The 25,573-nt window shown below is 50.3% G+C and overlaps 1 protein-coding gene across 1 annotated transcript in view; it reads left to right on the forward strand.

Annotated features, from left to right (window-relative positions):
• Positions 1-25,573, forward strand: part of LOC147706698 (phosphofurin acidic cluster sorting protein 2-like) — an 825,692-nt gene that overhangs the window by 508,483 nt on the left and 291,636 nt on the right. Inside the window, exon 7 of the mRNA XM_086925834.1 lies at positions 24,164-24,247. Coding sequence (XP_086781960.1) covers positions 24,164-24,247 — 84 coding nt within the window. The remainder of the gene's footprint in view (positions 1-24,163; positions 24,248-25,573) is intronic.

A 25,573-nucleotide genomic window follows, 5' to 3' on the forward strand; every position in this document is an offset into this window, starting at 1 on the left:
CTGCCGCCATGCTGCCCAGACTCCTGGAGACAGTTGTCTTCAGTGAAAGGCAGAGCTCTGTGGAGGACGGTAGCAGCTCGGACCCTTTCCAAGGAAGTAGAAGCGCCGAGCGGGTGGTGGTCTCTGTGCTCTTCGGCATCTCTGCAGTGGGCATCTCTGCAGCAGGCATCTCTGGAGCGGGCATCTCTGCAGCAGGCATCTCTGGAGTGGGCATTTCTGCAGCGGGCATCTCTGAAGTGGGCATTTCAGGAGTGGGCATATCTGGAGTGGGCATATCTGGAGTGGGCATCTCTGGAGCGGGCATCTCTCAAGCGGGCATCTCTTCAGCGGGCATCTCTGCAGCAAGTATCTCTGGAGTGGGCATCTCTGCAGTGGGCATCCTGGAGCGGGCATCTCTGCAGTGGGCATCTCTGGAGCGATCATCTCTGGAGTGGGCATCTCGGCAGCAGGCATATGCAGCGGGCATCTCTGGAGCGGGCATCTCTGGAGCGGGCATCTCTGCAGCGGGCATCTCTCAAGCGGGCATCTCTTCAGCGGGCATCTCTGCAGCGGGCATCTCTGGAGTGGGAATCTCCGCAGCGGGCATCTCTGGAGTGGGAATCTCCGCAGCGGGCATCTCTTTAGTGGGCATCTCTGGAGCAGGCATCTCTGGAGTGGGCAACTCTGCAGCGGGCATCTCTGCAGCGGGCATCTCTAGAGTGGGCAACTCTGCAGCGGGCATCTCTGGAGTGGGCATATCTGGAGTGGGCATCGCTGGAGTGGGCATCTCTGCAGCAGGCATCTCTGGAGTGGGCATTTCTGCAGCGGGCATCTCTGGAGTGGGCATATCTGGAGTGGGCATATCTGGAGCAGGCATCTCTGGAGCGGGCATCTCTCAAGCGAGCATCTCTTCAGCGGGCATCTCTGCAGCAAGCATCTCTGGAGTGGGCATCTCTGCAGTGGGCATCACTGGAGCGGGCATCTCTGCAGTGGGCATCTCTGGAGCGGTCATCTCTGGAGTGGGCATCTCGGCAGCAGGCATCTGCAGCGGGCATCTCTGGAGCGGGCATCTCTGCAGCGGGCATCTCTCAAGCGGGCATCTCTCAAGCGGGCATCTCTGCAGCGGGCATCTCTGGAGTGGGCATCTCTGCAGCGGGCATCTCTGGAGTGGGAATCTCCGCAGCGGGCATCTCTTTAGTGGGCATCTCTGGAGCAGGCATCTCTGGAGTGGGCATCTCTAGAGTGGGCAACTCTGCAGCGGCCATCTCTGCAGCGGGCATCTCTGCAACGGGCATCGCTGGAGTGGGCATCTCTGCAGCGGGCATCTCTGGAGCAGGGCTGAAGCAGCTCTCTTCTTACTCAATAGATGATAAACCACGGATCCAGCCCCTCCTTTCCAATAAAACCCTCTTCTTCCATTTGTGGGGTTCCCGGGGGCTCTGTTCTGCCCCGCATTGTTCAGCAGCTCTCTGTGCCCTTTTCCTCTCCTGATGAGTGAAATGGGGGGTCATTTACCCCATGTGTGTTCATGATACCAGGAATCTTCGGGTTTTCTTCAGCTAGACCCACTTTTTCCTTTCTGACTAATTGCTTCTTAGTACAGTTTTTAGAATAAAATTGGGAAATGGTGAGCACGGCCCTGGTAACTGGTGGAGAGTAGGCCTTGTTGCCATTTCCACGTCGCCAGTACCCCTACTGCATGGCCTCAGTTGTGGTCAGTGGGCTGTATTCGTCAGATTTTTTGGACCTGATTCCACGGTTTCCTTGCTGGCCAATTGCCTCTCACTACAACTGACTATAAAAAGAGGAGGTCTGCCCTTGGTACAAACCACTTAGAACCAGGGGCAACTAACATATATAGAGCAAAGGTTCCACATGGTAACTCAAAAATTATTCCCTCATGACCTGCATTACTTTACAATTAGCAACATTAATACTTTTAGAAAAAGCCTTCAACACTAGGTGGCTCCATGTATTTTTTTCTTACATTTATAACTTTTATGTTCGAGGCATATGGGCTGCAGATGGTACATTATGAATAGATCGCCATCTGGTGTTGGGCTCGGATGATTGCACTTTGTTTTTCTCTTGGAGAGTCTTTTGTATCTTGGTGACTCCTCCCTTGGTTGGTAGTGCGCATGGGCATCGGCTCCATCCTTAGATTGTTTTTTTCCGCCATCGGGTTCGGATGAGGATCGAGACGCTCCAGATCAACTTCAGAAGAAAGTGATTTATCGGCGCGTATTCCCTTTCCAATTCGACGGTATTGTTAGCGAACGCGTTCATTTCCATTCCGACGCGTTGCAAATAAAAATCGAAGAGAAAAACTTGGATCTACGTCGAAGAACAGGAGGCCTTTCTCAACGCAGTCAAGCCCGGAGTCCATGGAAAGGACTCCATTCAAAAAATGTCCAACGTGTGGTGCTAAGTTCCCACACAAGGACCTACACGAGGTGTGCAACCTCTGTCTATCGCCTGAACACGAATCCAGGGACTGCGAAGCCTGCGCAGCATTCTCCTCCAAGCTAATGATTAAAAATCGTCGAGCTCGAAGACACGAGGTTTCCAGAATGCAGGCGGAAGCGATCCCGGAGTTGTTCGGAGACGAGCAAATCGAGGAAGAAGAAGAACAGTCTGGGTCGGTAGGGGACCAGTCGGAGACCGAAGAACTCATCGAGCAACAAACCGTGAGTGACGACGTCCCCTTACCGAAAAACCGACCCCGTGCGGTAACGACCCCGCCCTCGGGCCCGGTCAAACCGCTGAAAAAAGTTTCCGACGCCCCGCCCTCGGGCCCGGCAACGAAACCGAAACTGAAACCGAAACACTCGGACTCCCACCATGTCGGATCCGAGAAAAGGGCGACATCGACTTCGGCACCGAGGCTACATGCAAAGGAGAGCTCGGTATCGAAACATTCCATGTCGAAACATAAATATGACTTATCGCCCAAGAGACACACGATACCAAGAAAGTCGGAATCGAGCAGGCATTCGGTGTCGAAAACAACAAGATCTGACGATCGAAAACAAAAGCACCTCTCGGAACCAGGAACTTCGGTACCGATTCAGGAGCAACAGACAGATCCCAAACAAAAGATCTTGTTTATTGATCCACAAACTGGGAAAGTGGTCACAAAGAAGAGAAAGAGTGAACAATCAGAAGATAAACCTCTTCCTTCAAAAAAGAGAACAATGGGGACGAATATCACTCCTCCTGCTTCTCCTCGGCCTAGGGTCACACCCTCTTCTCCTATTCCTCACATTAGGCCAAATATTCCTACACCTTCCACACCAAGACCAGCTACACCTCAGTCAGATGTAGACAGTGATCTAGGGGAGGGAGAACCTCAGGGGGATGACGAAACTATCCCAGATGAGGAGGACCCATGGGAAAATTATGATGTAGGGTCAGATGAGGACAACGACCCAGAGCTATATCCCTCAAAGCCTTCACCACCTGATGATAACACAGGGTTTGTGCAGCTCATTAATAGGGCAGCAAAATATCACAAACTAGATATGCACACAGAACCTCAAATAGAGGATTTCTTGTTAGAGACTCTACCTAATGCACAGAGAACATCAGGTACTCTTCCTATGTTAAAGGGTCTTCTTAGTCACACAGAGGAAATATTCGAAAACCCAGTGAGAGCCAGGGTGTTAAACCCGAGAATTGATAAAAAATACAAAGCGGCTCCAAAGGACCCAATATTTATTAGAGGGCATGTACCTCTAGACTCGCTGGTGGTCTCAAACGCTCGTAAAAGAGCAAACTCATTATCTACAGGAGAGGCTCCTCCACCAGATAAAGAGTCGAAGTTAATAGATGCATCAGGCAAAAGAGTAGCATCACAGGCAGCGAATAGCTGGCGTATAGCCAATACACAAGCACTACTCGCACGTTACGACAGGGCACATTACGATGAGTTAGAAAAACTTCTCATACATCTCCCAAAAGAACACCAGAAAAAGGCAGATCAATTAATACAGGAAGGTAAAATAATAACCAATACTTCCATTAAGTGTGCATTAGACGCAGCAGACACTGCAGCAAGGTCTATTAACACCAGTGTCATGCTAAGAAGGCATGCATGGCTTAGAATCTCAGGATTCAAACAAGAAGTACAAACAGCCCTATTGAACAAACCATTTGATCAGAAAACATTGTTTGGTTCAAGCACAGACGAGACATTAGAAAAAATGAAGAAAGATACGGAAACGGCTAAGTCAATGGGAGCATTGCAACAGCCAACACACAGAGGTTCCTTTCGTAGATCCACCTATAGAGGGGGCTCAAAGAACACAGGAACAAATCAGCAATCCACATCTTTCACACCAACATCACCTAGAGGTAATTCAAGAGGCAGTTACAGAGGTAACAACAATAAGGGTAGAGGCCGCGGAAATAATAACAACCGCAACGCCTCAACACCAAAACAGTGACTTCATAGAACTCCCCCCAGACCACATAACACCGGTCGGGGGACGTCTATCACAGTTCCTACCTGTCTGGGAAAACATCACGTCAGACAAGTGGGTGAGACAAATTATCCAACATGGTTATTGCCTAGAACTCACAGCTACCCCACCAAACATCCCCCCCAAACAGCGTCCAATGAGTCAAGATCATCTGACATTGTTAAGAGAAGAAGTTCTAGCACTTCTACAAAAGCATGCAATAGAGAAGGTCCCAAAAGATCAACAGGGAACAGGAGTATACTCTCTATACTTCCTGATCCCCAAAAAGGACGGGTCCCTAAGACCAATATTAGACCTCAGACCTCTCAATGCTTACATAAATTCGGAGCATTTCCACATGGTCACGCTCCAACAAGTACTCCCTTTACTGAAGAAAGGGGACTTTCTTTCTACACTGGATCTAAAAGACGCTTACTTTCATATCCCAATTCACAAAGCCCACAGAAAATACCTAAGGTTTGTGTTAGAAGGACAACACTATCAGTTCAAAGTCCTTCCGTTCGGTGTCACAACAGCACCAAGAGTTTTCACAAAATGTCTAGCTGTGGTGGCAGCACACCTAAGAAGACAACAAATACATGTCTTCCCATACTTGGACGATTGGCTAATAAAGGCCAAGTCAAAGGGAGAATGTCTTCACAACACACAGAAGACAATCCAATTGCTGCACCACCTAGGGTTCACGGTGAACTACAAAAAATCACACCTGCAACCAAACCAGATTCAGCAATACCTGGGGGCTACAGTAGACACAGAGAAGGCAATAGCATACCCCAACCCAATCAGAGTACAGACAATGGTCGGGTTAATACAAAGATTTCAACCACAACACTTACTACCAGCACGAGTGTTTATGCAACTATTAGGCATGATGTCCTCCTGCATACTGCTAATACCACATGCCAGACTACAAATGCGCCCACTACAAGAGTGTCTAGCGACACAGTGGAATCAGGCTCATGGTCAGATTACAGATCTGGTGTTGGTAAACGACCGGACGTATCGCTCTCTGAAGTGGTGGAACACAGAAAACATTTCCAAGGGACGGTCGTTCCTAGAGCCAATTCCACAAGTGACAATAACAGCGGACGCATCGCTCTCCGGATGGGGAGCGCATATGGACAGATACACAGTACAGGGGAAGTGGAGTGTGCAGCAAAAGAAACTGCACATCAACTACCTAGAACTATTAGCAATATTTCTAGCACTAAAAGCTTTCCTAATACAAATAGCAGGAAAAGCAGTCCTGATCAGAACAGACAACATGACTGCAATGTATTATATTCAAAAACAGGGGGGGACACACTCTCTCCAACTGTCCAGACTAGCACAGGACATATGGAGATGGGCCATTCCTCAAAAGATCTACCTGTTAGCGGAACACCTACCAGGAGTTCAAAATCAAATAGCAGACATCCTAAGCAGACAGTCAGAACAGGTACACGAATGGGAGCTGCACGACCAAATACTACAGCCATTCTTCCAAAAATGGGGGCAACCAGAGATAGATCTGTTTGCCAATCATCAGAACGCAAAATGCAAAGAATTCGCATCCAGGTACCCACACCAAAGGTCCCAGGGCAATGCACTGTGGATAAATTGGTCCAACAAATTTGCTTACGCGTTCCCTCCTCTACCACTAATTCCATTACTGGTTCGGAAACTACAGCAACACTCAATGACAATGATACTAGTGGCACCCACGTGGGCAAGACAGCCGTGGTTCACCACGCTGCTACAACTCTCACAAGTACCACATCAAAAGCTAAGGTTATTACCCATGCATCTTACACAGAACCATGGAGAAATAATGCACCCAGATCCCAAACAACTGAACCTAGCGATCTGGCTCCTGAGGTCATAGAGTTTGGGTATTTAGATTTACCACCAGAATGCATGGAAATCATTAAACAAGCAAGACGTCCTACCACCAGAGCATGCTATGCAGCAAAATGGAAGAGGTTTGCTATACACTGTAACAGTAAGCACATCAACCCTCTGGACGCATCCACTAAACAAATCATTTGCTATTTATTACACCTACAGCAATGTAACCTAGCATATACCTCTATCAGAGTTCATCTCGCAGCCATAGCGGCGTACCTACAAAACAGGCAACATCTGTCACTGTTTAAAGTACCAGCAATTAAAGCTTTCATGGAAGGACTCAAAAGAGTCATTCCACCAAGAAGACCACCTTCCCCAGTCTGGAATCTCAACATAGTGCTTACCAGACTAATGGGGCCACCCTTTGAACCTATGCATAGGTGTGAAATACAATTCCTCACATGGAAGGTGGCCTTCCTCATAGCTATCACGTCACTTAGAAGAGTAAGTGAGCTGCAGGCTTTTACGATTCAAGAACCATTTATGCAGCTACACCAAAATAAAGTGGTTCTTAGAACAAACCCAAAATTCTTACCGAAGGTTATTTCAGCATTCCACATCAATCAGTCAGTGGAATTACCGGTTTTCTTTCCAAAACCACAAACAGAAGCTGAAAGAGCCCTACATACACTGGACGTTAGAAGGGCCATATTGTACTATATAGAAAGAACACAAACTTTCAGAAAGACAAAACAGCTATTTGTTGCGTTTTCTCCTACACATAAAGGCAATCCCATCGCCAAAGCGGGCATTGCCAGATGGATTGTAAAATGCATTCAAATATGCTACTTAAAGGCAAAGAGAACATTAACTGTTCCTCCTAGAGCTCACTCTACACGTAAACTAGGAGCATCTATGGCATTTTTGGGAAACATTCCACTAGATGACATATGCAGAGCAGCTACCTGGGTTACACCGCACACCTTCACAAAGCACTATTGTGTAGATGTGCACACAACACAACAAGCTAGAGTGGGACAAGCAGTACTAAAAACATTGTTTCAGACAGTTGCAACAGACACGGGCGACCACCGCTAGGGAGAGAACTGCTGTATAGTCTATTCATAATGTACCATCTGCAGCCCATATGCCTCGAACGGAATATGCTACTTACCAGTATGCATCTGTTCTTGGCATAGAGGGCTGCAGAGTGGTACATGCCCTCCCAGCCTCCCCGGAAACCTGTGTCTGTTCCAACATTATCTTATTTAGATACACTTACATGGGCACTCTTATCTGTATTCTACTATACTACTCCATCTAACCCTACTATGGCAAAACAATCTAAGGATGGAGCCGATGCCCATGCGCACTACCAACCAAGGGAGGAGTCACCAAGATACAAAAGACTCTCCAAGAGAAAAACAAAGTGCAATCATCCGAGCCCAACACCAGATGGCGATCTATTCATAATGTACCACTCTGCAGCCCTCTATGCCAAGAACAGATGCATACTGGTAAGTAGCATATTCCTTATGTTTTATATTCTTTTTTACAAAATTATACTTTTTTTGCATTATTTCTTTAAGTTCATCACAATCATTTTACAAAAAGGACATAGAATTCATCCATGAACAATAAAAATACATTTACCATACAGAGAAACAAATCTTAATACACTCTCACAAAAGCCTCATACATACATACATACTCATACACTCTACATTCATTCTTTATTCTGTGTCTGAGGGGTCACAAGATGTTATGTGATCTATCATGCAAGGTCGACGTGTTTCGGTGGGATAGGATCACCTTCCTCAGGACCTTTAGCAGAATAGATGTTCTTTCCAATAACTTATAGGCTCTGTATGGATATCCTGACAGTAAAGGTGAAAAGAATCGTAATTTCAAGTGGAGATATCTAACAAAAACAGATAATAAACTGATGTTACCCGAAGCTGATTAATGGACCACACATGAGCTGCTACTCCCATACGGAAGAAATTCACACGTACCATATGAGGAAGAAAAATCAAGGAAGGCAGTTTACAATATCTTGTATAGAATTGTAGTGAAAGAAAACAGATAATTCTTACTAGGATCTACCATCCGTTTATATGTTGACACTTGAAATTACGATTCTTTTCACCTTTACTGCCAGGATATCCATACAGAGCCTATAAGTTATTGGAAAGAACATCTATTCTGCTAAAGGTCCTGAGGAAGGTGGTCCCATCCCACCGAAACGCGGCGACCTTGCGTGATAGATCACATAACATCTTGTGACCCCTCAGACACAGAATAAAGAATGAATGTAGAGTTTATGAGTATGTATGTATGTATGAGGCTTTTGTGAGAGTGTATTAAGATTTGTTTCTCTGTATGGTATTTGTATTTTTATTGTTCACGGATGAATTCTATGTCCTTTTTGTAAAATGATTGTGATGAACTTAAAGAAATAATGCAAAAAAAGTATAATTTTGTAAAAAAGAATATAAAACATAAATACAATTTATAAATGTAAGAAAAAAATACATGGAGTCACCTAGTGTTGAAGGCTTTTTCTGAAAGTATTAATGTTGCTAATTCTAAAGTAATGCAGGTCATGAGGGAATACTTTTTTGTGTTGTAATTGTGCTCCTCTCTTTCCCTGACCTTAAAAGTACTTTAAGAGGGGGTCCCATCTCTATGTAGATCCACTTGGTAACACAACAAAAAATGTACTAGTTAAATGACAAATGTTGTAGTGGTCTGCACACATGCCCTGTGGCCAGCACCACTCCTCCAATTTGGGTACAGTACAAGTGGAACTGGAAATTGATAATGGCTCCCGCCCTACACCCAATATTACTGAGATGTGCACCTTTCTAGACATGTCAAAAGTACACTGATGTCGGTGCCTAAAATAGCAGATGTCACAAACACCCCACTTTTCTTGATGCGCATCATATTGGCCCCCCAAATCCACAATTCTGGAGCTGGGACAGTGTACATGCTTATACTGGGTCGCTCCAGCTCTCTTTTATATTACAAATGCTGCTGGGTTTTCTGTTTTTGACAAAATTAATAAACAAGCTCGCGAGGTAGCCGTAAGGGGAAGGCAGCGGCCTGGCTTTTTTGTGATTCGCCCTTCCTTTGGAGTAGAGTTAGACCTTTGGCTCAAGCCACAACTGAACCTGCCTTGGTTCACACACCTATAATCCCAGCGGGCTGAAGGTAGATAGCAAAATATCCTCTGGTGGCGAAAATCCACTCCTTGTGTGACATACAGAGAGCTGTATGCCCCTCCTGTGAGTACAGTTGAGCATGTCTAGCAGACTGGATGGCAGCTAACATTTTATATGAAACACTGAGAAGGAGGTGCTTGTCTGCCGCTCACTCGTGGTGGGGCTTGTTTGCGTCTCCCTCATGGCAGTGCTTGACTGCGGCTCCCTCATGGTGGTGCTTGACTGAGGCTCCCTCTTGGCAGTGCTTGTCTGCGGCTCCCTCATGGCGGTGTTTGTCTGTGGCTCCCTCATGGCGGTGCTTGTCTGCCGCTCCCTCATGGTGGTGCTTGTCTACGGCTCCCTCATGTTGGTGCTTGTCTGCAGCTCCCTCATGGCGGTGCTTGTCTGCGGCTCCCTCCTGGCGAAGCCTGTCTGTGGGCCCTTCATGGCAGGGTTAGCCATCTGTCTCCGTCATATAGTCTAGCAGACTGGATGTCAGCTAACATTTTATATGAAACACTGAGAAGGAGGTGCTTGTCTGCCGCTGACTCGTGGTGGGGCTTGTTTGCGTCTCCCTCATGGCAGTGCTTGTCTGCTGCTCCCTCATGGTAGTGCTTGACTGCGGCTCCCTCATGGTGGTGCTTGACTGCGGCTCCCTCATGGCAGTGCTTGTCTGCGGCTCCCTCATGGCGGTGTTTGTCTGTGGCTCCCTCATGGCGGTGCTTGTCTGCCGCTCCCTCATGGTGGTGCTTGTCTACGGCTCCCTCATGTTGGTGCTTGTCTGCAGCTCCCTCATGGCGGTGCTTGTCTGTGGCTCCCTCATGGCGGTGCTTGTCTGCGGCTCCCTCCTGGCGGTGTTTGTCTGTGGCTCCCTCATGGCGGTGCTTGTCTGCCGCTCCCTCATGGTGGTGCTTGTCTACGGCTCCCTCATGTTGGTGCTTGTCTGCAGCTCCCTCATGGCGGTGCTTGTCTGCGGCTCCCTCCTGGCGAAGCCTGTCTGTGGGCCCTTCATGGCAGGGTTAGCCATCTGTCTCCGTCATATAGTCTAGCAGACTGGATGTCAGCTAACATTTTATATGAAACACTGAGAAGGAGGTGCTTGTCTGCCGCTGACTCGTGGTGGGGCTTGTTTGCGTCTCCCTCATGGCAGTGCTTGTCTGCTGCTCCCTCATGGTAGTGCTTGACTGCGGCTCCCTCATGGTAGTGCTTGACTGCGGCTCCCTCATGGCAGTGCTTGTCTGCGGCTCCCTCATGGCGGTGTTTGTCTGTGGCTCCCTCACGGCGGTGCTTGTCTGCCGCTCCCTCATGGTGGTGCTTGTCTACGGCTCCCTCATGTTGGTGCTTGTCTGCAGCTCCCTCATGGCGGTGCTTGTCTGTGGCTCCCTCATGGCGGTGCTTGTCTGCGGCTCCCTCCTGGCGATGCCTGTCTGCGGGTCCTTCATGGCAGGGTTAGCCATCTGTCTCCGTCATATAGTACTTGTCTGTGGCTTCTTCATGGTGGTGCTTGTATGCGACTCCCTCATGGCGGTGCTTGTCTGCGGCTCCCTCATGGTGGTGCTTGACTGCGGCTCCCTCATGGCAGTGCTTGTCTGCGGCTCCCTCATGGCGGTGTTTGTCTTTGCTCCCTCATGGCGGTGCTTGTCTGCGGCTCCCTCATGGCAGTGTTTGTCTGTGGCTCCCTCATGGCGGTGCTTGTCTGCGGCTCCCACATGGCGGTGCTGGTCTGCGGCTCCCTCATGGTGGTGCTTGTCTGCGGCTCCCTCATGGTGGTGCTAGTCTGCGGCTCCCTCATGGTGGTGCTAGTCTGCGGCTCCCTCATGTTGGTGCTTGTCTGCAGCTCCCTCATGGCGATGCTTGTCTGTGGCTCCCTCATGGCGGTGCTTGTCTGCGGCTCCCTCCTGGCGGTGCTTGTCTGCGGCTCCCTCATGGCGGCGCACGGATCCTCAGAACTCTCTACACTAGCTGTCCTATCCCCCCCCTTACTTTTCTCAACACTTCCTTGGCTTCGGGTTGTGTTCCCTCCTCCTTTAAATCTGCTATTGTTTTTCCTATCGTGAAAAAAGCCGGCCTGGACCCCTCTCTTCCATCTAATTTCAGGCCGATTTCCCTTCTCCCCTACCTAGGGAAGATTCTCGAAAGCTACGTGACATCCTGCCTCTCCACCTACATTGAGGAGAACCATCTCTTGGCCTCCCACCAGGCGGGCTTTCGTCCCGGTCACTCCACTGAGGGTGTGGTCCTCGCGGTCCTGGATGAACTTAAGGGGAAGGCCGACAGCAACCTCCCCCAAGCCTTGGTCCTTTTGGATTTGTCCGCTGCGTTTGACACGGTCGATCATGCCATCCTTCTCGACCGTGTCAGCGCAGCGGGCATCCAAGGCACTGCCTTCTCCTGGATCGCGTCCTTCCTTCAAGGCAGATCACAGGCAGTTCACCTCTCTGACTTTTCTGCTCCCCCTCTTCCGGTCACCTGCGGGGTCCCTCAAGGTTCTTCCCTTTCCCCCCTTCTCTTCAACCTTTACATCCGCCCCCTCATTTCCTCTCTTCTCGAGCTGGGGGTCTCTGTGTACAATTACGCAGATGACCTCCAGCTCGTCTTTGATCTTTCATTCCCAGCTGACTCTCTCCCTAAGTTTTGTTCCACTCTTGTTTTCATTTCCCAGTGGATGAGCTTCAATCATTTGAAGCTCAATCCCGACAAGACAGAGCTCGTCCTCACCGGTGGCTCGTCTAATCCCTGGTCCTCAGCTCACTGGCTCCTTTCTTTTGGCCCTCCCCAGTCTCCTCTGTCCGGACCTTGGGCATCAAGATCAGCAATGATCTGTCCATGCATGCCCAAATCAGTTCCGTTGTGTCTTCTTGTTTTTCCTCCCTCCGTCTAATTCGTAAGATCTCCCGGTTCTTTTCTGTTGACGCTCTCAAAACCATTATCACGGCCCTCATTACATCCCGCCTGGATTATGGAAACGGCTTGTACGTAGGTATTCCTGCCTACGAAACTCGCCGTCTCCAGGCCATCCAAAACCAGGCGGCCCGCCTTATCCTTTGTCTTCCCAAATCCTCCCACATCACCCCGGCCCTCAAAACCCTCCATTGGCTCCCGGTTCACTTCAGGTCTCAGTTTAAACTAGCTTGCTTGGCCTTCCGGGCGCACGCTCGCTCTGCCCCGCTTTTCATTAACTCTCTAATCTCTTCTCACGCCCCCAGTCGTTCTCTCCGCTCTTCCTCTCTTTCTCTTCTTCATGTCCCCCGCTTCCGCAAATCCCGCACCGGGGGCACCCGATTCTCTGTGCGGGCCCCCCAGATTTGGAACAATCTCCCTCTTTCCATTCGCTCTATCCCTATTTTCTCCCACTTTCGTAAAGCCCTCAAAACTTTTCTTTTTCTTCAGGCATTCCCCGGCTAAATCCCCTTGGGACCCTCTGTAGTTACTGATGTGCTCCTTAGCGCCAGGAAGCCGCTTGGCCACAGTGCGCTTTAGAAATTTCTTTTTCATTTCATTTGCTTGTCTGTGGCTCCCTCAAGGTGGTGCTTGTCTGTGGCTCCCTCATGGCGATGCTTGTCTGCGGCTTCCTCATGGCGATGCTTGTCTGTGGCTTCCACATGGCGATGCTTGTCTGCGGCTCCCTCATGGTGGTGTAGGAATAAACGGATTGGCAGTAGGGGAAAGAAAAGTTGCACCACCTTGCTATACACAAAATCCTAATAAATCACTCAATTACAGTTGCCCACTTTTTTGGTCCACTACCACAAGACCATCAACATTTAGTCCACAAACAAGCACATAGAGAGGCCAAAAAGCAAATATTTTTCAAAATGCTTCAACACACTTTAAAATAAGAGTGTCCTTCAATGATGCGAAAAAACGATCTCTTCAATACATTCTTGAAATATTCTCGATGCAAGATGATCAAGCACAACAGCCACAGTACAGCCTCATGGCGATGCTTGTCTGCGGCTCACTCCTTTTGGTGCTTGTCTGGGGCTCCCTCATGGTGGTGCTTGTCTGGGGCTCCCTCATGGCGGTGCTTATCTGTGGCTCCTTCATGGTTGTGCTTGTCTGTGGCTCCCTCATGGTGGTGCTTGTCTGCGGCTCCTCATGGTGGTGCTTGTCTGCGGCTCCCTCATGGTGGTGCTTGTCTGTGGCTCCCTCATGGCGGTGCTTATCTGTGGCTCCTTCATGGTGGTGCTTGTCTGTGGCTCCCTCATGGTGGTGCTTGTCTGCGGCTCCTCATGGTGGTGCTTATGTGCGGCTCCCTCACGGTGGTGCTTATCTGCGGCTCCCTCATGGCGATGCTTGTCTGCGGCTTCTTCATGGCGGTGCTTGTCTGTGGCTCCCTCATGGCGGTGCTTGTCTGCGGCTCCCTCATGGTGGTGCTTGTCTACGGCTCCCTCATAATGGTGCTTGTCTGCAGCTCACTCATGTTGGTGCTTGTCTGGGGCTCCCTCATGGTGGTGCTTGTCTGTGGCTCCCTCATGGCGGTGCTTTTCTGTGGCTCCTTCATGGTTGTGCTTGTGTGCGGCTCCCTCACGGTGGTGCTTGTCTGCGGCTCCTCATGGTGGTGCTTGTCTGCGGCTCCCTCGTTGTGGTGCTTGTCTGTGGCTCCCTCATGGCGGTGCTTATCTGTGGCTCCTTCATGGTGGTGCTTGTCTGTGGCTCCCTCATGGTGGTGCTTGTCTGCGGCTCCTCATGGTGGTGCTTGTGTGCAGCTCCCTCACGGTGGTGCTTATCTGCGGCTCCCTCATGGCGATGCTTGTCTGCGGCTTCTTCATGGCGGTGCTTGTCTGTGGCTCCCTCATGGCGGTGCTTGTCTGCGGCTCCCTCATGGTGGTGCTTGTCTACGGCTCCCTCATAATGGTGCTTGTCTGCAGCTCACTCATGTTGGTGCTTGTCTGCAGCTCCCTCATGGCGGTGCTTGTCTGTGGCTCCTTCTTGGCGGTGATTGTCTGCAGTTCACATGGTGGTGCTTGTCTGCAGTTCCCTCATGGCTGGGCTTGTCTGCAGCTTACTCATGGCGGTGCTTGTCTGTGGCTCCTTCATGGCGGTGCTTGCCTGCGGTTCCCTCATGGCGGGGCTTATCTGCGGCTCCCTCATGGCAATGCTTGTCTGCGGCTCCCTCATGGCGGTGCTTGTCTGTGGCTCCCTCATGGCGGTGCTTGTCTGCGGCTCCCTCATGGCGGTGCTTGTCTGCGGCTCTCTCATGGCGGTGCTTGTCTGTGGCTCCCTCATGGTGGTGCTTGTCTGTGGCTCCCTCATGGCGGTGCTTGTCTGCCGCTCCCTCATGTTGGTGCTTGTCTGCGGCTCCCTCATGGTGGTGCTTCTCTGTGGCTCACTTATGGTGGTGCTTGTCAGCAGTTCCCTCGTGGCGGGGCTTGTCTACGGCTCACTCATTTTGGTGCTTGTCTGCGGTTCCCTCATGGTGGTGCTTGTCTGTGGTTCACTCATGGCGGTGCTTGTCTGCTGCTCACTCATAGTGGTGCTTGTCTGGGGCTCCCTCATGGCGGTGTTTGTCTGTGTCTCCCTCATGCCAGTGCTTGTTTGCGGCTCCCTCATGGCAGTGCTTGTCTGCGGCTTCCTCATTTTGGTGCTTGTCTGCGGTTCACTCATAGTGGTGCTTGTCTCCGGCTCCCTCATGGCGGTGTTGTCTGCGACTCACTCATGGTGGTGCTTGTCTGCGACTCACTCATGGTGGTGCTTGTCTTTGGCTCCCTCATAGTGGTGCTTGTCTGCGGCTCCCTCGTGGCGGTGCTTGTCTGTGGCTCCTTCATGGCTGTGCTTGTCTGCGGCTCCCTCATGGCGGTGCTTGTCTGTGGCTCCCTCATGGCGGTGCTTGTCTGTGGCTCCCTCATGGTGGTACTTGTCTATGGCTCCCTCATAGTGGTGCTTGTCTACGGCTCCCTCATGGCAGTGCTTGCCTGTGGCTCCCTCATGGTGATGCTTGTCTGCGGCTCCCTCATGGCGGTGCTTGTCTGTGGTTTCCTCATGGCGGTGCTTGTCTGCGGCTCCTTCATGGCGGTGTTTGTCTGTGGCTCCCTCAAGTTGGTGCTTGTCTGCAGCTCCCTCATGGCGATGCTTGTCTGCTGTTCCCTCATGGCGTTGCTTGTCTGTGGCTCCTTCATGGCGGTGATTGTCCTCGGCTCCCTCATGTTGGTGCTTTTCTGCGGCTCCCTCATGGCAGTGCTTGTCTGCGGTTCCCTCATGGCGGTGCTTGTCTGTGATTCCCTCATGGCGGTGCATCATGTAACTCCCTCATGGCGGTGCTTCATGTGACTCCCTCATGGCGGGGCATCATGTGGCTCCCTCATGTCGGTGCATCATGTGACTCCCTCATGGCGGTGCGTTATGTGACTCCCTCATGGCGGTGCGTCATGTGACTCCCTCATGGCGGTGCGTCATGTGGCTCCCTGATGTCGGTGCATCATGTGACTCCCTCGTGGCGGTGCGTTATGTGACTCCCTCGTGGCGGTGCGTCATGTGACTCCCTCATGGCGGCTCATCTTGTGACTCTCTTATGGCGGCGCGTCATGTGACTCCCTCATGGAGGTGTGTCATGTGACTCCCTCGTGGTGGTGCTTCATACAGCTCCTTCCTCTCCTCAGCTGGAGCTCTGATATTCTTATCCACCCACATAGACTCCAAGATTTGTGACGCCTATCTGAAAGTTCTCTTTCGGACACCCGTTGTGGATGACCGCTCCTCTGTTATAAAGGGGTTGATTGGTGGAACTTGCTCTCACTTTGTTTGACCCTGAAGCAAGATCCGCCATGGGTTTTCAAGGAGCTTAAAACTAATTTCTTTCAAAATTTAAAATCTTATCTGTTAGGGGGGTTCTACGCTGCCCATTTTATATGCATCCACCTTTAAATTGAAATAATGAATAGATAACCTTAAAGTGCACATTTCTCAAATTTGTTTCCATCAAATGTCAGAAACGTTGGCCTGCACATATTATTTACTTGGCCCATGTGCAATTTAATATGGGGGGAAATTGACTCTTCTCTTTTAGAGAAATACTTTCCAAATGTTTCAAAATAATGTTTAGTGTGGGTGTTCACAGAAAAAATAAACTAATGTATATTCAATGAGTATCCTAAAAATAAACATTGAGCCCTATTTACAAAGGTAAATGTACACATTTAGATTTACTCATAAAGGTACACTTTTTTCTGTTCACCATTTCTGAGTGTAGATGTATGTCTAAGTGTCGACTCACACCTCTCCCATACCCCCCCCCCACCCCTCCACCCCTGAATCCAGAGAGTGGAAATATGAGACTGCATTTTAGAGTGTAATGTTACTACTAGTAACTTTTCACTCGTAGTCACAGCTCTTCACCAACCATGCAAAGCTCTCCCTCTGGTAAAGTTTAGGGAACATTAATAAACTTTATTAATAATTTAAAGATTTATTACAATATTTTAATGTAAAATAAAAAATTTAATTATATTAAACATTTATTATTAACGTATAATTGATAAGATTTTACAGCATGTTAACTCATCTAGTGTCCGGTAAATTAGGAGTTGCAAACCTTGGGTTCGTTTTTGCCCTGTTTTTAGCTGCTCCTCTGTGGCTGCTGCCGCATTTGAGGTACCCTTCGAACCCTTCAGGATGGTCACCCTGGCTGCCCAGGGTTAGTTCTGCATCTTTTCGTAGAGTTGCTGAGAGGATGGCCCTTTTGGCCGTTACTGTCCTCTGATGCACCTCCATGGGGCACTGCTTTGCTCCTTGATCAGAGGCGGGGAGTCTGCAGGTAGAAGTATCCTTGAAAAGAATACGTTATCCACCTTCGGTTCTGATCTTTTGGTAGATACTTTGCCTGATTGCTCTCCAACCTGTCCATCTTCCCATTGTGAGCCGAAATGTGGTGTTCATGCAAATAATATAGTTTGATTTGTGCTTTCATTTCAACAAATGAGAGACTGTAAGGGCACTAACTAGAGTACAGGAGTAGCCAGAGCAGGGGCAGTCTGGGTGCAGGACCGAATGAGAGTCTCAAGAGGCACTAACTAGATTACAGGAATAGCTAGAGCATGGGCAGGCCGGGTGGACCAACAAATGAGACTTGAGGGGCCCTACTTGGAGTAGGGATGGGCCTTGTACAGTACGAATGAGCGAGTCGAGGGGCACTAACGAGAGTACAGGAATAACTATAGCTGGGGCAGTCCGGGTGCAGCAACCAGTGAGAGACTCGAGGGGCACTAACTAGAGTTCAGGAATAATTGGAGCAGGGGCAGGCCGGGTGCAGCAACAAATGAGAGACTCGAGGGGCACTGACCAGAGTACAGGAATAGCTAGAGCAGGGCAGGCCTTGTACAGTACTAATGAGGGACTTGAGAGGAATGGCCAGAGCAGAGGCAGCCTGGGTGCAGGAATGAATGAGAGACTCAAGAGGCACTAACTAGATTACAGGAATAGCTAGAGCAGGGGCAGACCGGGTGCAGAAACAAATGAGACTTGAGGGGCACTAACTAGAGTACAGGAGTAACTTAAGCAGGAGCAGGCCTGGAGCAAAGACAAATGAGACTCAAGGGGCACTAACTAGAGTACAGGAATAGCTGGAGCAGGGATGGGCCTTGCACAGTACGAATGATCGAGTCGAGGGGCACTAACGAGAGTACAGGAATAACTAGAGCTGGGGCATGCCCGGTACAGCAACTAATGAGGGGCACTAACTAGAGTACAGGAATAGCTAGAGCAGGGCAGGCCTTGTACAGTTCTAATGAGGGACTCGAGAAGCACTGACCAGAGTACAGAAGTTGCTAGAGCGTGGGCAGGCCGGGTGCAGCAACAAATGAGAGACTCCAGGGGCACGAACTAGAGTACAGGAGTACCTAGAGCAGGGGTAGGCCGAGTGCAGCAAGAAATGAGAGACTTGAGGGACACTAACAAGAGTACAGGAATAACTAGAGCAGGGGAAGTCCTTGTAGAGTACGAATGAGAGACTTGAGGGGCACTAACTAGAGTACAGGAATAGCTGGAGCAGGGGCAGGCCAGGTGCAGCAACAAATAAGAGACTCGAGGGGCCCTACCTAGAGTACAGGAATAGCTGCAGCAGGGGCAGGCCAGGTGCAGCAACAAATGAGAGACTCGAGGGGCACTACCTAGAGTACAGCAATAGCTGCAGCAGGGGCAGGCCAGGTGCAGCAACAAATGAGAGACTCGAGGGGCACTACCTAGAGTACAGTAATAGCTGGAGCAGGGGCAGGCCAGGTGCAGCAAGAAATGAGAGACTCGAGGGGCACTACCTAGAGTACAGTAATAGCTGGAGCAGGGGCAGGCCAGGTGCAGCAAGAAATGAGAGACTTGAGGGACACTAACAAGAGTACAGGAATAACTAGAGCAGGGGAAGTCCTTGTAGAGTACGAATGAGAGACTTGAGGGGCACTAACTAGAGTACAGGAGTAACTAGACCAGGGGTAGGCCGAGTGCGGCAACTAATGAGAGTAAAGGGGCACTAACAAGAGTACAGGAATAGCTGGATCGGGGCAGGCCAGGTGCAGCAACAAATGAGAGACTCGAGGGGCCCTACCTAGAGTACAGGAATAGCTGCAGCAGGGGCAGGCCTGGTGCAGCAACAAATAAGAGACTTGAGGGGCACTAACAAGGGTACAGTAATAGCTGGAGCAGGGGCAGGCCAGGTGCAGCAACAAATGAGAGACTCGAGAGGCACTAACAAGGGTACAGTAATAGCTGGAGCAGGGGCAGGCCAGGTGCAGCAAGTACAGGAATAGCTAGAGCAGGGGAAGTCCTTGTAGAGTACGAATGAGAGACTTGAGGGGCACTAACTAGAGTACAGGAATTTCTAGAGCAGTAGCAGACCGGGTGCAGCAACTAATGAGAGACTCGAGGGGCCCTACCTAGAGTACAGGAATAGCTAGAGCAAGGGAAGTCCTTGTAGAGTACTAATGGGAGACTTGAGGGGCCCTACCTAGAGTACAGGAATAGCTGGATCGGGGCAGGCCAGGTGCAGCAACAAATGAGAGACTCGAGGGGCCCTACCTAGAGTACAGGAATAGCTAGGGCAGGCCGGGTGCAGCAACAAATGAGACTCGAGGGGCCCTACCTAGAGTACAGGAATAGCTGCAGCAGGGGCAGGCCGGGTGCAGCAACAAATGAGACTCGAGGGGCCCTACCTAGAGTACAGGAATAGCTGCAGCAGGGGCAGGCCAGGTGCAGCAACAAATAAGAGACTCGAGGGGCACTAACAAGGGTACAGTAATAGCTGGAGCAGGGGCAGGCCAGGTGCAGCAACAAATAAGAGACTCGAGGGGCACTAACAAGGGTACAGTAATAGCTGGAGCAGGGGCAGGCCAGGTGCAGCAACAAATGAGAGACTCGAGGGGCACTAACAAGAGTACAGGAATAGCTAGAGCAGAGAAAGGCCGGGTACAGTATGAATGAGCGACTAAAGGTGCACTAACTAGAGTACAGGAATAACTAGAACAGGGGCAGGCTGGGTCCAGCAACAAGTGAGAGCCTAGAGGGGCACTAACTAGACTACAGGAGTAACTAGACCAGGGGTAGGCAGAGTGCAGCAACTAATGAGAGTCGAGGGGCACTAACAAGAGTACAGGAATAACTAGAGCAGGGGAAGTCCTTGTAGAGTACAAATGAGAGACTCAAGGGGCACTAACCAGAGTACAGAAGTTGCTAGAGCGTGGCAGGCCGGGTACAGCAACAAATGAGAGACTCCAGGGGCACCACCTAGAGTACAGGAATAACTTGAACAGGGGCAGGCCGGGTGCAGCAACAAGTGAGAGACTCGAGGGGCACTAACCAGAGTACAGGAGTTGCTAGAGCGTGGGCAGGCCGGGTACAGCAACAAATGAGACTCAAGGGGCACTACCTAGAGTACAGGAATAGCTGGAGCAGGGGCAGGCCGGGTGCAGCAACAAATGAGAGACTCGAGGGGCACTAACCAGAGTACAGGAGTTGCTAGAGCGTGGGCAGGCCAGGTGCAGCAACAAATGAGACTCGAGGGGCACTGACCAGAGTACAGGAGTTGCTAGAGCGTGGGCAGGCCGGGTGCAGCAACAAATGAGACTCAAGGGGCACTACCTAGAGTACAGGAATAGCTGGAGCAGGGGCAGGCCGGGTGCAGCAACAAATGAGCGACTCGAGGGGCACTGACCAGAGTACAGGAGTTGCTAGAGCGTGGTTAGGCCAGGTGCAGCGGCAAATGAGACTCCAGGGGCACCACCTAGAGTACAGGAATAACTTGAACAGGGGCAGGCCGGGTGCAGCAACAAATGAGACTCAAGGGGCACTACCTAGAGTACAGGAATAGCTGGAGCAGGGGCAGGCCGGGTGCAGCAACAAATGAGAGACTCGAGGGGCACTAACCAGAGTACAGGAGTTGCTAGAGCGTGGGCAGGCCGGGTACAGCACAGGAGTACAGGAATAGCTAGAGCAAGGGAAGTCCTTGTAGAGTACTAATGGGAGACTTGAGGGGCCCTACCTAGAGTACAGGAATAGCTGGAGCGGGGCAGGCCAGGTGCAGCAACAAATGAGAGACTCGAGGGGCCCTACCTAGAGTACAGGAATAGCTAGGGCAGGCCGGGTGCAGCAACAAATGAGAGACTCGAGGGGCCCTACCTAGAGTACAGGAATAGCTGCAGCAGGGGCAGGCCGGGTGCAGCAACAAATGAGACTCGAGGGGCCCTACCTAGAGTACAGGAATAGCTGCAGCAGGGGCAGGCCAGGTGCAGCAACAAATGAGAGACTCGAGGGGCACTAACAAGGGTACAGTAATAGCTGGAGCAGGGGCAGGCCAGGTGCAGCAACAAATGAGAGACTCGAGGGGCACTAACAAGAGTACAGGAATAGCTAGAGCAGAGAAAGGCCGGGTACAGTATGATTGAGCGACTAAAGGTGCACTAACTAGAGTACAGGAATAACTAGAACAGGGGCAGGCTGGGTCCAGCAACAAGTGAGAGCCTAGAGGGGCACTAACTAGACTACAGGAGTAACTAGACCAGGGGTAGGCAGAGTGCAGCAACTAATGAGAGTCGAGGGGCACTAACAAGAGTACAGGAATAACTAGAGCAGGGGAAGTCCTTGTAGAGTACAAATGAGAGACTCAAGGGGCACTAACCAGAGTACAGAAGTTGCTAGAGCGTGGCAGGCCGGGTACAGCAACAAATGAGAGACTCCAGGGGCACCACCTAGAGTACAGGAATAACTTGAACAGGGGCAGGCCGGGTGCAGCAACAAGTGAGAGACTCGAGGGGCACTAACCAGAGTACAGGAGTTGCTAGAGCGTGGGCAGGCCGGGTACAGCAACAAATGAGACTCAAGGGGCACTACCTAGAGTACAGGAATAGCTGGAGCAGGGGCAGGCCGGGTGCAGCAACAAATGAGAGACTCGAGGGGCACTAACCAGAGTACAGGAGTTGCTAGAGCGTGGTCAGGCCAGGTGCAGCAACAAATGAGACTCGAGGGGCACTGACCAGAGTACAGGAGTTGCTAGAGCGTGGGCAGGCCGGGTGCAGCAACAAATGAGACTCAAGGGGCACTACCTAGAGTACAGGAATAGCTGGAGCAGGGGCAGGCCGGGTGCAGCAACAAATGAGCGACTCGAGGGGCACTGACCAGAGTACAGGAGTTGCTAGAGCGTGGTTAGGCCAGGTGCAGCAACAAATGAGACTCCAGGGGCACCACCTAGAGTACAGGAATAACTTGAACAGGGGCAGGCCGGGTGCAGCAACAAATGAGACTCAAGGGGCACTACCTAGAGTACAGGAATAGCTGGAGCAGGGGCAGGCCGGGTGCAGCAACAAATGAGAGACTCGAGGGGCACTAACCAGAGTACAGGAGTTGCTAGAGCGTGGGCAGGCCGGGTACAGCAACAAATGAGACTCAAGGGGCACTACCTAGAGTACAGGAATAGCTGGAGCAGGGGCAGGCCGGGTGCAGCAACAAATGAGAGACTCGAGGGGCACTGACCAGAGTACAGGAGTTGCTAGAGCGTGGGCAGGCCGGGTGCAGCAACAAATGAGAGACTCGAGGGGCACTGACCAGAGTACAGGAGTTGCTAGAGCGTGGGCAGGCCAGGTGCAGCAACAAATGAGACTCGAGGGGCACTGACCAGAGTACAGGAGTTGCTAGAGCGTGGGCAGGCCGGGTGCAGCCACTAATGAGACTCAAGGGGCACTACCTAGAGTACAGGAATAGCTGGAGCAGGGGCAGGCCGGGTGCAGCAACAAATGAGCGACTCGAGGGGCACTAACCAGAGTACAGGAGTTGCTAGAGCGTGGGCAGGCCGGGTACAGCAACAAATGAGACTCAAGGGGCACTACCTAGAGTACAGGAATAGCTGGAGCAGGGGCAGGCCGGGTGCAGCAACAAATGAGCGACTCAAGGGGCACTAACCAGAGTACAGGAGTTGCTAGAGCGTGGGCAGGCCGGGTGCAGCAACAAATGAGACTCAAGGGGCACTACCTAGTGTACAGGAATAGCTGGAGCAGGGGTAGGCCGGGTGCAGCAACAAATGAGAGACTCGAGGAGCACTGACCAGAGTACAGGAGTTGCTAGAGCGTGGGCAGGCCGGGTGCAGCAACAAATGAGAGACTGGAGGGGCACTACCTAGAGTGAAGGAATAGCCAGAGCAGGGGCTGGCTGGGTGCAGTATGAATGAAAAGCGCAAGGGGTTCTAGTGTTGCAGGGATTCTGCTCATGCACAGGACTATGCGCAGGAAACCAGGACCTTGGTGTATTGTGGTGTACCAAAAAACCCACCTCAGTGCCTAGAACCCCGATCCGACTAGCATTAGTGTCTCATTCGTTCTCCGTACTACAGTGAAGCTACCAATGATTAGACAACCTAGAACATGCGACTTAGTAAACTCTCAGGAATAGTGGGAATCGAGAACACTCTTTAGCTCTCACACTCATATTAGTCCACAACGTGAGTAATCAGAGACACGATATAGTTTAAAATGTTTATCTTAACTAACGTGCTCTAAGATGCAGTACTCTCGCCAATACTAGCAAAAAGATGCATAAGAATAATACAACCAGCATGGTTACAATTCCATAAAGCACAAAAGGGGAAATCATATTATAATGACAGTGGAAACTGGACTACAGTGCCTTTACCACCCTCCCCGTGCTGGGAGCTAGTTCTAAGTAATAATGGAAGAAGACCTCTAGGCTTTGACGGGGACCCCATACCTCCATGATCAGATTAAGTGAATCACATCCCAGGACAATCATAGCTCTTTGTAGTTGAAAAGGTTTTTTCCAAGTGCCTCCTCATGCATGCAATGCAATATTAAATGCACCTGAGTTTTAGTTTGAGCAGCTGTGTTTTCTTTTATGTTTATGTGCGTGGGACTGATCAACATGAATTAAGAGCATACGTTGTTATTCGACCTTGAACACGCTGTGCAGACTGAGGGCACAATGTGCACCTAGATATGTGAAAAACAGACAGTTTTCATGTGAAGAGGCGCAAGCAGTTTATTTACGAGAACAGAGCCATGTAGTGCTGTGTGCAAAAAGCGGCAAAATGGTGTCTAAGCATATATTTTGCTTATGTTAACATAGCAATGTCTGCAGTTAACCCCTTATCCTCACTTCACTAGGGTGCGATAGTTGGTAGATCAGGTGCAGCCTGATACTGTATGAATGAGAGGCATGTGTGAATGAATATCTTCTTTCGCTTAGGATCTGGATGATGAAGAGGATGAGTTAAGCAGCAAGCCCAAGAAAGCGCGAAGGAAGATGGTTCGAACGACCTCCTTGACCAGGGTAAGTGCTGATATCATCTGGTCAGAACCCCTTCCTTGTTGAGGGTTTTTGTAAAGCACTAGTTGTCATCTTGCAATGATTTCAAAACACTTGTCTGCAGACATCAGAGGTGCAGAACCCTTATCGAACAGACAATGGACATTAGATCGACAGAGGCTAGCAAAATGGGCTACAGTTTCCACCACACATGCTTTGAACACAATATCCAGATGACTGAAAAATGATTTCTTGACAATTTCATTTTTAAGAAATTTTCTAAGTCAGACGTGATTTGGTCCATCTGCGCTGTGAGCTCAGGTTGTGCCCCAGAGTTCCCCCCTCTTTTGCAAGAGGATACAGAGCGGATGTTAAATGGAATCCAGTCTGGTTCCCCGCTGGAGCCCTGCCCTTTGAGAATTCTGAAGTTGGGAAGAGAGGCTATTGTTCCTCTTCTGACCACACTTCTTAATACTGTCATTACATCTGGGCAGTATCTCATCGCGTGGAAAATTGCGGTGGTTAAACCCCTCTTAAAAAAGCCCGCCTTGGATCCAGCTGCACTAAAAAATTACTGTCCCATTTCCCTATTACCTGTCCCAGCGAAAATCTTGGAAAAGCATCTGAGCTTCCATCTCAACGCGTTTTTGGAGGAACGTCAATTGCTCGATGGCTCGCAGCATGGGTTCAGGGGTGAGCATAGTACTGAGACGACATTAACCTCCATTCTTAAGTCATGTTGATGCTGGTCACAGGACTTTGCTTATCCTTCTGGACCTTACAGCGGCCTTCGATACTATCTCTCCCCTAAGATTGTTCGGGAGGCTTAGGGAAATTGGGATTAAGGGCCTTGCCCTGAATCTGCTCACCTCATTTCTTATGGACCCGTCACAAAGGGTCAAGATGGGTCAGTTCTACTCAACTGACTCCGTTGTTCTGGGGAGTCCCTCAGGGGTCCTCATTGAGTCCGACCCTTTTTAATATTTATGTAGCCCTCTCGCCAGGGTGGTAAAATCATTTGGGTTAGAAGTGTTATCCTATGCTGATGACACTTAAATAATGGTCTCTATCACTGACAGTGTGGAAGCATCAGCGGCGAATTTTAAAAACTGTATGCAGGCAGTGGCTTCCTGGATGGGAGAGAACTATTTAAGACTTAATGGGGAAAAAACTGAGGTTTTAATTTTTGGAAACCATCACGACATTTGGGCGGACGCTTGGTGGCCGGACACGCTTGGTCCTTTTCCCTGCCCTGGCCTCAGTGCCAAAAATGTGGGCATCATAATTGACAACTCTCTTTCTTTGGGCCCCCAAATCAATAGGACAGTTTCTACCTCCTTCGGGATGATA

The sequence above is a fragment of the Lissotriton vulgaris genome, chromosome 6, assembly GCF_964263255.1.
Source record: "Lissotriton vulgaris chromosome 6, aLisVul1.2, whole genome shotgun sequence".
Classification (NCBI taxonomy): Eukaryota; Metazoa; Chordata; class Amphibia; order Caudata; family Salamandridae; genus Lissotriton; species Lissotriton vulgaris.